Raw genomic sequence first — 16,853 nt, forward strand, 5'->3', positions numbered from 1 at the left:
TTGTGAGGGAAGGAAAATTTAAAGAGATGGAGAAAAAAGAAAAAAAAGAGGAGGAGGAGAATAATTTTTAATGTTTTAAAAATTAACAACTTGATTTTGTATTTAAGACTGATAAGCATATGAATGCCTTGAAAAGATAAAAAAAAAAAAGTTTTTAAAAAAGGTAGTTAAGATTTGAGCAAATATGGATCCCATTTGGAAGGTAAGTTTTTTGGGTATTTGTCTAAAACTTTACTGTAAATTACTATAGAAGTTGTAAGAAAAATTTTTAGGATGAAAAACTTTTTTCTTTCTTTCTTTTCTTTCCTCTCTTCTTCTTTTCCCTTCCCCCTCCCCCGGCACCTCTGCCTCTGACTGGCAAAAACCAGCAGCCATGGGAAAAGTATTTTTTCCCTTTTTCTCTCCCCCCTCTTCTCCCTCTCCCTCTCCCTCTCTCCCTCTCCTCCCCCATCCTCGTCGCACTTAGCAGCCATGAGAACTTCCAGCCATGGATTTTTTTCTTTTGCTTTTTCTCTCCCCACTCTCCTCCCCCTTTCTCGCCACCCTCCCCCTCCCCCTAGTTGCGATCTGGTCACCCAACAGTCATGGGAAAATTTCTTTTTTCCTTTCTCTTTCCCTCTTCTCCCTCTCCCTCTCTTCCTCTCCTTTCCCCTCCCTCTCGCACTCCGACGCCAGAGTAATGGAAGCCATGGATTAAATTTTTTTTTTTTACCTTTTTCTCTCCCTCTCTCCTCCCCTCCCCCGCCACCCTCCCCCTTCCTTAGCTGCGATCTGGTCGCCCCCCTCTCCCTTCCCCTTTGCGATCTGGTCATGCGACCAGATCGCAGCTAGCGGGATGGAGAAGGGGGCGGGGGAGGGAGAGGGAGGAGAAAAAAAAAAAAGAGGAAGGCCGACACTGGAATCAGTGCCGGAATAGGTGACCGACGCCGGGAGCAGTGATGGAGGTGGTGGTTGGCAACGGAGGACGTGATGGGTTGGGTGAGGGAGGAAAAAGAAGAAAAGTTGAAGGAAAATTTTTTGTGTATTAGATATTTTGAAGTGTGTAGGTTAAAATTTTTGATAAGTTTTTTGGGATTCCTGTAGCAAAAGTTGTTAAAAAACTAGTATCATACAAACTTGCAAAAAACCTGAGGTTTCAAACAGACTAATGTTTCTAGATAAATACATAATATCATTAGACAAATTGTTGAAAGCTCGCCCTCACAGGGGTGATCCTAGGGGTGTGCATCGAATTCAAAATCGATAATTCGGAAGTTTGAATTCGGAATTTTTCAAAATTTTGTTATTTGATAATTTGACCGAATTCGATTTCGAATTCATCAATTCTGAATTCGAATTCGTACCGAATTCAATTCGGAATTCAGTAAATTCCGATTTCACCGAATTTGGAAAAATTTATATATTATTATATAATATAAAATTTATAATATTATATTATATAATATAAAATTTATATAATATTATATAATATAAATTTTATATTACATGTATAAAAAATATATTTATATATTAAAAATGAATTTGAAATCGAAATCGGAATTTGAATTCCGATTTGAAAAACTCCATTACCGAATTCGAACCAAATTCGAAATATATGAATTCGAAAAACCTGAATTCGATTCCGATTTCCAATTTACCAATTTTGAAAATTCTGAATTCAATTCGAATTCGGTCGGTAGATCGAAATTTTTCAATTTTGCACATCCCTAGATGATCCAACAGTAAGCGAGCTCTTAAGGACTCTTGAGATTTTTGGTTCGAATCTTACCCTGAACTTAAACTCCCGTGACTCGCTCGGGGTCACTGCATAGGGCCGTGATGCATTCCTCTGATTTGGTGTGCATGTTCCGGTTACAAAAAAAAAAATTGTTGAAAGCCCTACTTAAGTGAACTGGTGCCGACGTCATGTTAGACGGGAAGAGGCCCAGCTTTGGACATTCCCTGTATAGTTGGATTCTTTTTTTTTTTTTTGGTTAAAATTATACAGTTGGATTCGGATTCTCCGCAATTGCACCTGCAGTGGAGACGGTCGATAGATTGACGGTCCAGATCATCCATTCTAATTTAGATAAATCCCATGATTAATTTGTATTCAAATTAATCTCCGCAATTGCACTTGCGACATATAGGGTCCTTCGATAAGGGGTTTAATGTTAAAAGATGGGAGGACCCTCTGAGGAGGCTCAACTTTGCCCAGGGCGACATATTCCTAACATTTCACACTGTTCATTCATGTTTGCAGCCTGGCTTATATTCATTAACCATTGTGTCAAGAACAATGTGCTCTGAGGAGTTTCATACATTGGTTTCAGTGGAATCACCTCAACCAAGTGAACTCTGAAGCAATACAACCAATCAAGAAGAGAATATATAGCAGACTCGAGCAAAGCTCAATCAATAGCAGGGTTCCCCGCAATCTAAATATGCAAATAGTAGTAAAAGAAACAAAAAAATGTATCAGTTATCATCAAGAGTCCAGGATTTCTTTTACATATCAAACATCACTTAAAAACACACCTAAACCGTACCTTTTGATCCAGAGCCATGATTGGTACACAGGAAAGAGTATACAAACTAGTAGGTAGCTGACTACATGGGGCTAGGCAGAAACTACAACACATTATTTTTTAAACCTAGATTTGGGTAAAGTAATCCTAAATCCTCTCAGGTTGTGCATGGACTGTGCATCTTCATATCAAACATTAAGCAAAAATCCTGCAAAAACATGATTTGTATCAAGCATGGGGGTAATATTTACATGAGTTAAAATAATATTGCTCTATCATTAAATATACAAGCAGTACCTTCTGCCACATTATTGAAGCATCTCATCTAACCTCTGCCTATATTGGGCCAAGCGCTGCAAAGAAGAGGGCAAAATGTGAAGATACCACAAACATCATCAGCGCTATAATGACAGCTATTCGTGGAGTCCATTTCAGATTAAAAATGCGAAGCAATGCAAGAAATAAACAGAATCACATATAGGACACGTGCAGTGTGTGTGTGTGTGCACATATCACCTCTCCCTCACAAACACACATACAGAAACACACACAAAGACAAGCATCATTCTCTAATTTTCACTAAAGCACCACCATTTGGCTACTTTGATTGAATACAGCAGTTTTCTTCTATAATCTACAAATCTAAGATTGATGTCAAACTTGATCTGCAATACCAGGTATTCAACTTACCGGCCAACCATAAGGAAACTTTATCCCACTGACTACCTCTACTGCATCTAGAATTTGTAAGCATCTTTTATGAAAGTCCAGCACCAACACTCCGTGGTAATGCATCAACTCAAACTATAAGTGAGTCTCTCCAATATTTATGTGTAACTCATTAGTCACAATTCATAGTGCACCAAGGTACATGCCCACTATATATTTCCTAAATAAAGAAAGCATAAGGATATTTATGAAAAAGCAGAAGAGCATTGATCTGCACGCAACATTAATCACGAGAAGCAAAGCAGTACCACAGGCAACCTGCAGCCTGCAACAACAGCTAGAAACGATTACCAAAATTCTATTTTAACACCAAGGTCTTCAGTCCTAGTTGGCAGTTGTCAATGTTTTTTCTTAATTGTTATTCCTTTCCATAGTTTAGCTACAATTAGCACTTTCTGTTCATTGAATACAACATGCTTTTAAATCCAATAGTAAAACGGACAACCAGAACTTATTTTGTTAATCTAATTAGAGTAAAACCATCCATAAGATCTGCTAATTCCTTAAAAATCTAGATATATGAAATTGAAAAGGTCGAAAGGGAAATTGATGAAACATCCTGGTATTTACCGAAACAAGCCATTTCTTTTTATATATCTCTCTGCTTCGACCTAATAAATCATACATATGTACATATGCACACCGAAACAAGAAAAGTTATGCACATAAAAAACACACACATATGAATGTGTTCTTTTAGCCTGAACTCCTTCAAAAGAACTTTTCCAAATCCTACTTCTCTTTGTTCCTCTTATTTTTTCTACTTTTCTTTTCCATGTTCTTTCACACGCACATGCACACACAAAAGCTGCAAATTTTGAAGATAACAGGTAAAAATGCTAAAATTCCTAATTGCACACCTTAGTATAAGCATAAACCCCCGCCTCAGTTGGTGCCACTGGACTTCCCCTTCGAATAAAGCTTCCCTCCTTGAATATGTAAAGCATGGGTATACCAGTAGAGAGTTCCAAACTTATAACCTGAAAATGGAAAGGCAACTATTATTCTTGCTCTGAAAAATTGAAGAGAATGAACCAATCAGTTGACTCTTCACCTCTTGAGAAGTCAGCTTGTCAAGATACATGATGATTGATCTCAATGAGTTCCCATGGGCCGCAATCATTACATTTTTCCCAGACTGAAGTTGGGGTTCAATCTGCAGAATATCACTGTCAAGTCACAAAAGAATAGCTAACTATAGGATATAATTGACATAGTCTAACTGAAAGAGTACATGTTCTTGGAAGTAGGCAACGGCTCTCTCAGCACACATCTCTAAGCTCTCGCCATTTGGTGGAGGTATATCATAACTACGGCGCCACTCTTGAACTTTTTCCTTCCCATATTTATCTGCTGTTTCCTGCTTATTTAGACCCTGCAGTTCCCCATACCTGGAAGTACATACAACTCAGTATCAAACATAGGAAATGACAATGTCAACGATACATCACCACAAATGCAAATAAGTATTCTTACATCCTTTCATTCAATTGCCATGCTGTTATAACAGGAATACACTGTTTGTTGGTCTCTTCACTAAAAATTTGACTCCAAGCTCTTGCCTGCTCATTCTCTTCATGTTGAATGATTGGAACCTGCATTGAGATGGGTAAGTCCCCAAAAAAAATAAAGTCAAGGACAACATCTGGATAAAAATTAATTAAAAAAGGAACTTCTTCTGTAGGAAATAAAAAAATACACCACAGATCCTAAGTCGCCCTGACTCAACTTGAGCATGGAACAAAAGCAAGTGGAAAATACATTCTTGCAAGAAGCACGCCCCAGAGATACAACCATTTAATCCTTCTTACACAATATTATCAAGCAATGAGGAAACATGAAGTTTATAACTCATGCATGATACTTTCCCAACTTACCTTCTTGCGTCGGTGCTGGGTCATGGCTAGCATAGCAGTCATCTGTGCACGAATCAAAGCAGATGTATAAATCAAGTCAATAGGTATATTGCTGATTCTTTTTCCCGCTTCAATTGCCTCTTCAACACCTTTTTTTGTCAATGGAACATCAACACAGCCAGTGAACAGGTTTTTCTCATTCCACATAGACTCACCATGCCTAATCAGGATCAGAGCTGCTTCACCTGAGGAGAAACAAAGACATAAGACTAGAGATACCCCACTTTATTTAGGTGTTAGCCAAAACTTAATCATGTCAAGGGCCAAAGATTCATTGTGACTTCCATCAATAATCATGGGATGATTACAAAAAAGCAATTATAATGCTAGAGACATTGATCATACTCGGCTTCTTCTTTGAGTCATTGGCTGTCTTGTGCAATGGAGAAGACACAGGGTCAAAGACAGTTGTTTGAGAAGTTGAGGCTTGAATTAGACTGAAACTTCTCTTTTTAGAGCAATAGTTTCCTCTTCTCATCAGGGCAATATCAACCTTGAAATCCTTTGAGATCAACTTCACTGAAGCACTTCCACACTCATGGCGAAATCCAGAACTACTCAAGCAACTGTGGGATTCAAGAGTCCCAAGAGCTTGCTGAAACACTGTGGTGGCCATCCTAAGAACAAGTGAAAATAATAAGGACTCAAACCAAGTTCAAGAAAACGAAATGAACATCAAATATCAAATTAACAAACAATGCAGGAACAAAAGAAGGATATAAACTGCAAAGGACAATCTGACAGATAGCCTAGTGGTCAATGGCCTTTTTTCCCGTCCCCCTTTCTTCTTCCTTCCCAACCCTCCCTCGCTGAAAAAACACCTTCAGAAGAATCAAATAGTACCTGTTCAAATTAATTCTACCAAATTAGCGAAACTTAGTTACTCTAAACAAGATCCTATAGTAGTTATGGTTGGTTGATTTTTGGTTATTTTTCCTATAGCAAGAAAAGGGGCTAAAAGGAACATACCAGGTGGAGGAAAGGGAAAAGACTGCGAAGTTTTACCAACATGCTAAATTTTTCCAGCATAAATCAGTCTGGAAATACTCATCAATCCAATTCCAACGAGAACAAGAAAAAAAAAATTTTGAAACAGCCTCAGATCTAAAAGAAATTCAACAACAACTAATATGAAAAATGCATGTAATAAGAAGCTCAGAAACATGTTCTGAAAAACGAATGTCAAAGAAGCAAAAGAATCACCATACAGGGAAAAACAGAAATTAAGAAAGAACGCCACCATAAAATACTAAAATTTATTGGGTGCAAAACTCACTTGATGAAATAAGATTAGGCTATAAAAGAAGAACCCAATAAAGCTAATATCAAGATAAAACTGCAAATGATGAAGAAAAATGAATATAACCGGGATGATCTTACCTTTATAACAAGGGCCAAGCCAGATGGAAAGAATCAATATTTGATGAATGCTACTGAAGCGGGGTTCGGAGAAACCGAGGCAGGGAAGAAATCAAGAAACCGAAACCAAAACCAAAATAAAATGTCCCAAAATCTTTCCTTTCCTAAATTTCCAAGATTTTTGGGTGGAAAGGAAAGTGAAAGCTTGTTACAACAAGAAAAGTTGGCGGAGAAGGAGATGGAAAAAATTATCCCTTCTTACATTTGCATTTAAGCTAGAGCTCAGGTGTCATAACATAAACGCTATTGTTTTCTAAGTTTTCACACTTCTGCGCTATATTTGAATTGATTTCCAAGGTCAAGAAAGGGTATATACTCTTGGGAGAAATCGGTTGTTATTAGAAAGGGATCACAAGATGCCAAGCAGCTTTTATTTTATTTTCACACCGACCTTTTAGGCTTTTAATCATAGTTGGCAATTTGCTGTTGGTTGTGACTAATGACAGGGAAAAAGCCAGGCGTACGTGGAATTATAGTCTGTAGTCCCAAAATTCGCATACTGATTTTCTCATTTCTGGTTTCTCAGCGTCTTGGTTTTGGTAGGTATGTCATTTTCTGCGCTGCCGTGGGAGCTGCTACTCTTTCCTGCAGTATTTATTTATTTTTTTCAGGGTGGAGTTTCTCTTTCCTATTTCACTTTTTGTTCCTTTTTTCTTCGTTCCTTTCCTGTCGCCTTGTGGTGAGTAATATGGTGCGAGCTATAATAAGCCCGCAATTATGCAACCCTCTTTTTAAGTTTTATTGTTCATCTTATTTCATCTACAGAAACAGAAGGTCGATGTGTCCCTTGCGTAATTTTCAACTACTTCGTCCGGTCAACTTCGGGTTAGGGTTGCAAACGAGCCGAGTCGAGTCGAGTTTTGAACTAATCGAACCGAGTCTCGACTGAATTTTATCAAACTCGAACTCGATGAGCCGGCAATTTTCAAGCTCGAGCTCGACTCGAATCAAGTCGAGCCGAGCTCGAGCTCACGAGCTAACGAGCTTAATATTCTGAGTTCGAGTTTGACTCGAGCCGGCTCGAACTCGACTCGAGCTTGACTCGAGCCGCTCGCGAGCGGCTCGATTCGTTTGCAGCCCTACTTCGGGTACATTTCCGACCCTTTCCATCACAATTTCCTTTTCTTTTCTCTTTCAATACAATACAACTTAGGAATAACGAGTATAAAATTTCAATGCTCCTCGCTAAACCTCACTCTAAAGGCCTTTGATAACTCAATTCAGCACTTAAATTTAATAAATTTAGATATTAATATATTCAAATCATTTAATAATAAAAAATTAAACATTTTAAATTAATTAAATGACACTGAATTTTCTAAACAAAATTTGCTCTAAAAAATAAATAATAACTGAATACGATATGCACTCAAATATATTAGATTTAATACGTAACAATTCAATAACTTAATGAATTCGGACTTTAGATTTTAGATTTCAGAATTCAATTTTATCAAAACGCGCCCTAAGTATTAGAACCATCATTAAACCGGAAGAGGGAAAGAACGGTTGTCACCACAATTATTTCTTAACGATATAATTGCATTTGAACGAGTTACGTTTCATTATCAACTGTTTGTACAACTTTACAATATTGTTCATGTAAATTTCATATACAATATTTGCGTGTCTATCATACACAAATAGTTAAAAAAGAGTCAAATGTTATTCAAAAATATGTTACACTATTTAGGAACAGTTGTAAAATGATAATTGTTTTTATCCTTCTTCCAACCAAATCATGGAAAGTTTCTAACCAGACCTTTCGGAGTCCTAGGGGACCTAACGGATTCAATTTTTAAGTCTCAACCATCCAACAAATTTTGTGTAGACAATACTGAACTCAGCAGCTCTTGAAAGCCCTCAAAATCCAAATTAGCATTTACCTAACTCCAAAGTCCAACCCTCATTGCCCCCTTGTGGCTGCGTGTACCGGTCGACATCACGTGCTTAATTAAGTAACGCTACCAACTTTGAAGGTGGTCTTAAGATCCCAACAACCCCCTCTCGCAATTATTGTAAAATACTCCGCGTGAAGTTTTTGAAATTGGTCGAGACGTGTGGTATTTATAGATTCAAACGTTCGGCACGGGCTTAACAGTTACCAAATTGAGAGGATGTTCAGGAGAATATACTCTCGCATATTTTTCATGGAAGAAGTTTCAAACTTTCAAGTACTAGAATAGTAGGATGAATCAAAATTTGGACAAATTATTTAAGAAACCATCACGCCATGTGAAACACATGCATGAACCACTTGGCCATTGGCTCAGTGGCCACCACCTAGTTGGTGGGGTCCTTGCCTCCCACCAAAAAATGCCACATTTAAATGGCTTGTTTTAAAAAAAATTCAGGTGGGTGTGCTGTGCACTCGTCTGGTCCGGTGGTGATTCAGTCCCCTCTGGATTATCCCTGGACCTTCTTAGGTCCGCCCCCTTCCCCTTAGTATAGGATAGATTAGATTTATCGTCTCCGAAAAAAAAAAAGAAGTGAAACACATGCATGCGAATGGCAATGAATATGTTGTCAAGAAAAGTTAAAGACTAGACTAATACATGGATCGCCTCTTTGACAGAAAAGTTTCAAGCTTTATGTAATGCACAGCAATGAAGGAGAAGGCCAAGATGTAATTCACCACGAGTGGGATGCATGTTTTCTTGGTCTACTCTAAGCTATGATGCCTTGTTGATTCAAGACGCTTGCGAGGAGGGTATCTAATGCACCGATTTAGATTCTCCGTGTCATTATTCGGTGCTAAATTCAGTATCAAACCCACTTATCACGTGAACGTAAAGAAAACTTAAATAAATAGCATATGACAATTTAAATAATAGAACATTGGCGTAAATATAGAAGTTGGCATTGAATTGTTATTGAAAAATGGGCACTGAGAATCCCAAATGCTAATTTAATTCTTAAATTCTAATTTTGGACACTTCATCTTATAAAACATAACAGAATTGTTAAAACTAACGAGATATAGCAGACAAGTGATGCTCTTAGAGTTTTAAGGGTCCAAAAGAAAATTATTTACCCACTAATTCTTTTGACTAATGTACAAATGACAAGATAGGGATAATCTGTTATTCCAGAATAATTCCAACTACAAGGTCATGCTCGCAGTGTAGAAAATTGTACTCAATTGCTCAACTTGACATAGTACTAACTGTTATTTAAGTAATCCCAAAACGAGCTGACCATGCCATGGAAATGGCCGTTGCTAACTTGAGGAAAATGCAGCTAGCACGAGCAGAAATAAGCCAATAGTATTGATAGTGCGACCAGGATCCAAAGTTCCGCCCTGCCCATCCATCCAAGTCTTAATGCACAATGGCCAGTCAAATACTGATGAACTGGCCAAATAAAGAATAGTTATATCCTTATTATCAACAAAAAAAAAAGAATAGTTATTTCCTTTGGTACCACGAGGGTCGAGCTTTAATATAGTTTAGTCATCATGTGCCATGTACTTGTGGAGAATTTTTTCCCTCAATTTGGGTACAAGGGTTGGTTTATGTAACTTTTGTATGAGAATTCATTGACCAAAATGGAAATTACAAAGTAACAATTGTATTTAAGGCCCTATTTGATAACCCAATTCACTGTTTAGATTTACTAAATTTAGATATTCAGATCGTTTGATAACTAAAAATTTAATATTTCAATTAATTAAATGACACTAAATTTTATAGGCAAAATATGCTCCTAAAATTAATTGATTAGCTATTCACTTATCATTGAATGTGATATGCACTCAAATGTATTAGATTTAATATTTAACAATTCAACAACTTAATATATTCAAATATCAGATTTCAGTTTTATCAAACGCACTCTAAGTATTATTTAAACCTTTTCCTGTCCTATCCCCAGTAACCTAGGGGATTCGCTCAAATACAACTATCACAACCCGATCTAAGGACTGATTCAAGTAACTTTTTGGCCAAAATTCACTGATCCAAAATAGTTAATCCAAATTACCAAGTAATTATTGGACCTAAGTACTTAAACCTTTTCCTTTGCTTTTCCACCACCGATATGGGATACTTCATCAAGAATCCTAAAGCATTAGCAAATCGATACTTTGAAATCATGCCATTATGGGTAGCGAGGCTGATACGAGAACGGTCACGGCCCGGATCTGGCGTTGCACAGTCATGTTCAGAGCTGCTAATTAGCTTCACATCGCATAATTCATCCGCATGATTCTCCTTTATCACAATTCTGTATTTTGCAGTTGAATCTGTTATTCCTTCTTGGGGGAAAGAGGATCTTTTGGCTGTCCTTGTTTCTACATTCCACCCTGCAAAGGAGAACGTGTAAAATTGCTTACAAACACACTATAACTCACAAGAAATGGCTAAAATTTTAGAAAAGCATATAGCTGAAAAACAAGAGCAGGAGTAAAAATAAGAACGGAAGGCATTAGAGAAGTTGGCCAGAGCTACTACTAAAGGCTTTGCGTTAACCCCAAAAAAAAAAAAATCCCTCGATCAATTTCCTATAAAACCATGTACTAAAAGTTTGTCCCATTAGGTAGCTCGAACAACTTCGAATAAAATGTCAGTGATGGTCATATTGTATATATGCATGCATTTTCCATCCAAAACATTTCAATTTTGTTTTGTAATAATGCTCATTTGAGAATATTAGGGACTGGTTGCAAGAATTGTAGGAAATAAATTAATTGGAAAGTAGAGTGACAAGCTCATAATTTTCATTTTTATTGTCGATAAAGAGTAGCAACGAATCCACGGATAGTTTTTTCTCCTGTTAAAACAAGTAAATACAAGTGTCCTTGATAATTGGGATTTCGCTAAGCAACCACAAAACTACTGGAGTTGTTTAAGCGGATTGCTTCGAGCTCCTGCCTTAAAGCCTTTCGACTATTCTTTTTTTTTTTTGGTGACAAGGGAGAGTTTACGGACTCTAGATAGCTTCAATAGGAGAAAAATAACATCCGTTATATTAAAAAGAAATTTATATATGTTGAATTGTAGGTGATAATACGAAGAATCAAGCAGAAGCATAAAGCAAAATTATACAATTCCAAAATCAAATTCGTTCTTCTCCGTTCGTAAATGCAAACAAGATCGCACAAACATTTGTAACTCTTTTTTTTCTTTCTTCTATGGGTTTCTTCAAGCAATTACTTACGAACAGAATCATCCACCTAAACTATACAACCGAATAAAAAGACGTTTACACTTTACACATCAAATAGAAAAGCAAATCCTGAATATATACTATATATACATGCAGATGAGAATAACCAAATCCCATGAATCTTGTGCTTTTGGGCAAATGCCCATTTTCCCACTAAGCTTTGCAGCAAACAAACCTTCCAAATCCTTTAGGAGAAGAAGCATCATTTCGGCCATCCACACCTGAAATTTCAACTGCTCTGTGCTTCAACTTTTTCTTCTTCAAATGATGATCTTTAGGCACGGTAACAACCAACACCCCATCACTCATTGAAGCCTTAATCTGATCAACCAATGCATCTTCAGGCAACCGAAACTCCCTCTGGAAACTCCCACCACAAATCCGCTCTTTGCAGTGCCACTTATACTCACCACCACCACGCTTTCGATCATCAGCCTCACCAGTTTCCTGATCATCCTCATCTTTCCTGTCAGCACTTAAATGGAGAACCTGGTTGTCGTGAATTTGGAGTTTCACGTCTTCTTTAGTCAGTCCCGGAAGATCAAACTTGAAAACGTGGGCTTCTGGGCTTTCCTTCCAGTCCATTGAGCAGCATGAAGACTCGGACGAGAAGGTATTCAACAGCATTGATTGCAGCGGAAATACAGACATCTTTCTATTTCCCAGAAAAATCGTACTGTTCCAGGTACTACGAGCTGGTTTGTACAAGATTTCGATTGAGGGCTTCTCTTGCTTTAAGGATTCTTTTGCCTTACTTGATTTGGTCAGGCCTCATGCTTTATTTATAGCCAAGGTGAAGGCAATTCTTGAAATTTCTCGAGCTGTGAAGAATTATGGAGGAGAAGCTTCGATCATCATGTTGCTGACTTCTTCTGTTAGACTCGAGAATTTACCAGGTGCTTCTTTCTCTGCATTATTTATTCGGGCTCTCCTTTGGGTCCAGCAACTTCCATTTCCATTCACTTCCAATGCATCATTAGCCCAAATATGTCGGGCTTCCATTGGGTATATACTATGGGCCAATCCTCCAAATTTACTTCGTCTTGTGGCTTTTTACCTCGTTTGGTAGACACTGCACAAGTAATCGGGTTCAGTTGTTGAGCCTAGTGGAGTATGACCCATAATCAACTTGAATTAATTTGTTAAAGAAAAAAAAAACACACATTATTTGTGGTTGAATTCAATTGCAAATTTGCAATTACTCAATGTAAGAGGGGCAAATTGACTGATTACGGCGGGGGGGCTATCATCCTCGAAAGTACGAGTATCAAGTTTACCCATCCCACATCCTATTTATCCTAGGTTTAGTACTTCTCGAGTGGACGTGGAAGTTTGGTGAAGTTTAACCATTTAAACCCAAACTGCTGCTTCGTGGGCAAACCTGATTTACTTTATGGGAATTTCTTGACGATCCTTGGCCTTAATTTGCAAAGGGGCAGCACTCATTTTTAGTTAGTAATTTTTTTTTTTTTTTGCTTAAAAATGGAAATAAATTTCTTTCTATTTTGGTTTACTTGAAAATTTTTTTGGAGAAAAGAGTTCTTAGAATTATAGATTTGGGTCTGATAAAAACTTCCTTCACATTATCTTTTTTATTTTCTTTGTATCTTTTACTTTTCCAAACACCTAATAGTCAATCAACTTTAGGAAGATAGGACAAAAATGATATGAGCATCCAAATGAGATCTTTATTCCTAGGGTTTCAATGTTCCTTGTTTTTCAAGTGAAGCTTTAAATCAAGACATTAAAGATTATTGGTGATGAATCTGCCGTTCCTAGTTCAAGAAGATTAAGATGCGGATCAAAGGTTGCTATTTGGAGTCATTTGTTTGCATTTATTTTAGTGATTGTTTTAGTTGGTTATGTTATAAGTCAAATTTGGCCAGCAATATAAGTATATTTGTAGGCCGTTAGTTTAGTAATTAGTCATTTGTCGAAGTCTTTAGTTGTTCGGAAAAATTGTTATTTGCTTGTTTCCTAGAGTGACATTATGACTTTAAGACTTTAAGTGTCGGCCAGCTCAAGGAAAACATAAGTCCGCGACTTTTCTTTAGTTTTTCCTAGTTTAATTAGGTTTTTGCATCTTGTAAACCCTACATAAGGGTCAACATTTATTCTAAAAATAATCAATCGAAATTTCTAGCAAATTGAGAGTTTTTCTCTTGGTTTCTTAGAAGCAGTCTCCTTGAATACCTTAGAACAAGTCTTGAGTGTTCAAATCGGCTTATTAATTCAAAGAATGCATTTGAATTGTAACGTTTTCTATCTTCAACTTTAGGTCTTTAATACGAGTTATTCACGGGTTGAAATTATATCAATACGTTCATAACTCCTAAAATTAATTGAGTTTGAGCTTTTTTCCACTACAAACTTTGGTATCGTTCGTCTAGATCCTATGACTAGTTGAACTACGGGTTTCGTCTACCGACAGAGTTTGTATCACAAATATTTAAGTAGGCCTTGCACGGAGAGATCACCTTTAAAACCCAATGCAGTGCTTATTGACTAAGCTTTCTTGGAGCTCCTACTGCAACAGATTTGCAAGCATTTCAAAATTCTGAGGAAGTACTACGAAGATGAGAGGCATTAATGTCGATCATAGATAATTAGAGGTGTCAAAATGGATGAATTTGGATAGGTTTGAACGAGTCATAATTGGGTAATAATATAATTAGGTCAACCAATTTATACTTAGTTTAGAAATGGGTATAAGTATACCTAATTATCCATTTATGACTCACTTGAAATTCTATTTATTTTTTATTTTATTTTTTTACATGTTGTTTAACAAAAAATAATAATATTTATTGTCATTAGATTAGTAAAAAATTCAAATTTATCTGCTTAACACTACTAAAAATTGAGTTTAAATGTATAATATTTTTACATGAGTATAAATAGGTGAGACGAGTCAACCTACTACTCATCAATTAAATTGGTTTAATTAGATACTCATTTAAACCAATTTAAAGTTTACTGCATATCTAAATTTACTTATTAGTGGATGGGTTTGGGCGGGTCAATATAATTGGTTGTCAACTTGTGATTAACATCTCTATATATAATCACAGGGTGGAAGACGTTTAATTTTTCTTTTTTTTTAAAAAAAAAAAGAGAAGAAATAAAAAGAAAAAGAGGAAGCACATATAACTCGATATGCGTTCAGATGAACTTGATACATGTATTAAGGCCAAAACGAAAAAAGAAAACAAAGTAAAAACCCTTAATTTGTTAATTGGGTCAATTGCGTTTATATCAGGATTTGAATACTATTGAAGGGCGTTGTCTATTTTATTTCTTAAAACGCCATCGATACTTGACTGAACTGTCCAATCCAATACGTTTTCAAAACCTGGAATTGAAGTCACACATGAGCTCAAAAAATAATTGGATTACAGAGGCAATGGCGACTTTTGACTCATTTTTAAGTGCTTATTTATTTATTTATTTTTGACAGAAAAGTACTTGCATTGCATTACTTCAAACTTGCAATATCTCTTCTTAAAAGCAGAATAACTACAATACGTACTAACATCATCACACTTTACAATATTTTAATTATTTTAGTATTAAATTACTTAGTGAAAAACCGATTCGAAAACAATTTTTTTATTTTGTGAAAAACCAATTTTATATAATATTTTAATTACATCAAAGAAATATTTAGTGAAAAACCAATTTTTTACCTGATTTGATCGATGTCATTGGTTCTTGATCGGGTTTGATCAATTCATTTGACATCCTGAATTAAATATAGAACCAAACTAAAGCCATGAACCGATCCAATCCAATTTTGAAAACGTTGCATCTCAGAAATATCCTTAGCAAATGAGATGTGAGAGTGGGATCATGTTATTTTAAGTGCTTGGGAGGGCTAATTTGGCTGTTACTTTTCTTCCTAGATTTGGCTGCAACGTATTTAATGAAACATTTGCCCTAAAAGTCGGATGTCTAAAAGTCGGATGGTATTTAGATTGATATGAAGTGCGAAAGAACTGTTGCGAACTACTCTTTTTCCGTGATTCATTCCCCTAATTTATCTTTAAGACATCAATTTCATTTGCCGGTAAACAATTTAAGTAAAAGGAGAGATAGATCATAGATGGCAATCTCCTGAAGTTATATTATTTCTGCATGCACCAGGGACAGAAACTATTGATGTTGATTAATTTTTCACTCTCTAATGCTTCTGTTTTCTGATTCAATCTACAAAAATTGCTTCCTTCAGGGCTTTGATCATCAATTCATTTACTATTATCTAAACTTATGCTATTAATGGTGAATGCACAATGAACTCCCAGTTGCAAGCTTCTTGTTATGACTAGCATTTGAATCTCAACTCATACTAATACCAATAAAGAATGTTTAACTAAGAGTGCAGTATATGTTGTTAGTAGTTTGTCACTGATTTATGTATTTGGAGATTTTATCACTATACATTTTATTTAACTTAATAAGATAGTTACTTAAAATCTATAAGTTGATTTTTTTTCTTTTTTAATGTAAGTGAGAAGTTTCAAATTTGAGGATATCTGCTTCTATCGTTGTATCTCTTCATAAAAGAGAAGTTTATCAGATTTGTGACTCTTATCAAAAGAGACATGTCACGTTTCTCCTCATTAGTGTCTGAAGAGAGTCTATAAAATCCCATTCACTATGTTATTAATAAATACTTTTCATATACTTGTTTGAGAGAGTTTTATTAAGGCTTTGTTATATTTTGAAGGTATCAAATGTCGTTAGAAAAAGTGAGATCACGCCTTAAAGCTATTAGTGAACTAACAGATATATAGAAGAAGAAGACAGGAGGTACCGTGAGACGCAGGGGTAAGTACATTAATTGTGGGACTACTCTAATATCACGTCCCGCAAATTATGGACCTATTTGAAAATAAAATTTTCTTTAAAATGACCCAATTACTGCCCTTAAATTTATTTGGACCACAAGCAATTGGCCTTGAATATCAACGAAATACAATCTAGGAGACTACTATTTTGTGGCTCTGAAAACTTTTATGATAGGCTGATAAGAATGCAAGGATCTATTAGGAGTTTAATCGAAATGAGTTCAGCTCAAGGAGTGCATTTTTTCAAACTTGATTCGAGCTTATCGAGA

The 16,853-nt window shown here is 36.1% G+C and overlaps 2 protein-coding genes across 3 annotated transcripts; both read right to left on the bottom strand.

Moving 5' to 3' along the window:
* Positions 1-2,390: 2,390 nt before the first annotated feature.
* Positions 2,391-7,008, bottom strand: LOC113750206 (2,3-bisphosphoglycerate-dependent phosphoglycerate mutase). Of its 2 annotated transcripts, XM_027294183.1 has the most exons (10): positions 6,533-7,008; positions 5,895-5,995; positions 5,498-5,769; positions 5,114-5,337; positions 4,713-4,831; positions 4,471-4,627; positions 4,291-4,392; positions 4,097-4,216; positions 2,805-2,860; positions 2,391-2,715 (listed from the first exon to the last, which is right to left on the bottom strand). In XM_027294183.1, exons 3-9 carry the CDS (start codon positions 5,766-5,768, stop codon positions 2,816-2,818), a joined length of 1,038 nt encoding a protein of 345 aa, XP_027149984.1. In that variant the 5' UTR covers position 5,769; positions 5,895-5,995; positions 6,533-7,008; the 3' UTR covers positions 2,391-2,715; positions 2,805-2,815. The 2 variants fall into 2 exon arrangements, with proteins under 2 accessions (XP_027149984.1, XP_027149983.1); XM_027294182.1 differs by lacking the exon at positions 5,895-5,995 and having other exon boundaries at positions 6,533-7,007.
* Positions 7,009-11,890: 4,882 nt separating this feature from the next.
* LOC113750307 (18.1 kDa class I heat shock protein-like) lies at positions 11,891-12,388 on the bottom strand. Its single transcript, XM_027294302.1, has one exon. It carries the CDS (start codon positions 12,386-12,388, stop codon positions 11,891-11,893), a length of 498 nt encoding a protein of 165 aa, XP_027150103.1.
* Positions 12,389-16,853: the final 4,465 nt, after the last annotated feature.

This window comes from Coffea eugenioides, chromosome 10 (assembly GCF_003713205.1).
Source record: "Coffea eugenioides isolate CCC68of chromosome 10, Ceug_1.0, whole genome shotgun sequence".
Taxonomy (NCBI): domain Eukaryota; kingdom Viridiplantae; phylum Streptophyta; class Magnoliopsida; order Gentianales; family Rubiaceae; genus Coffea; species Coffea eugenioides.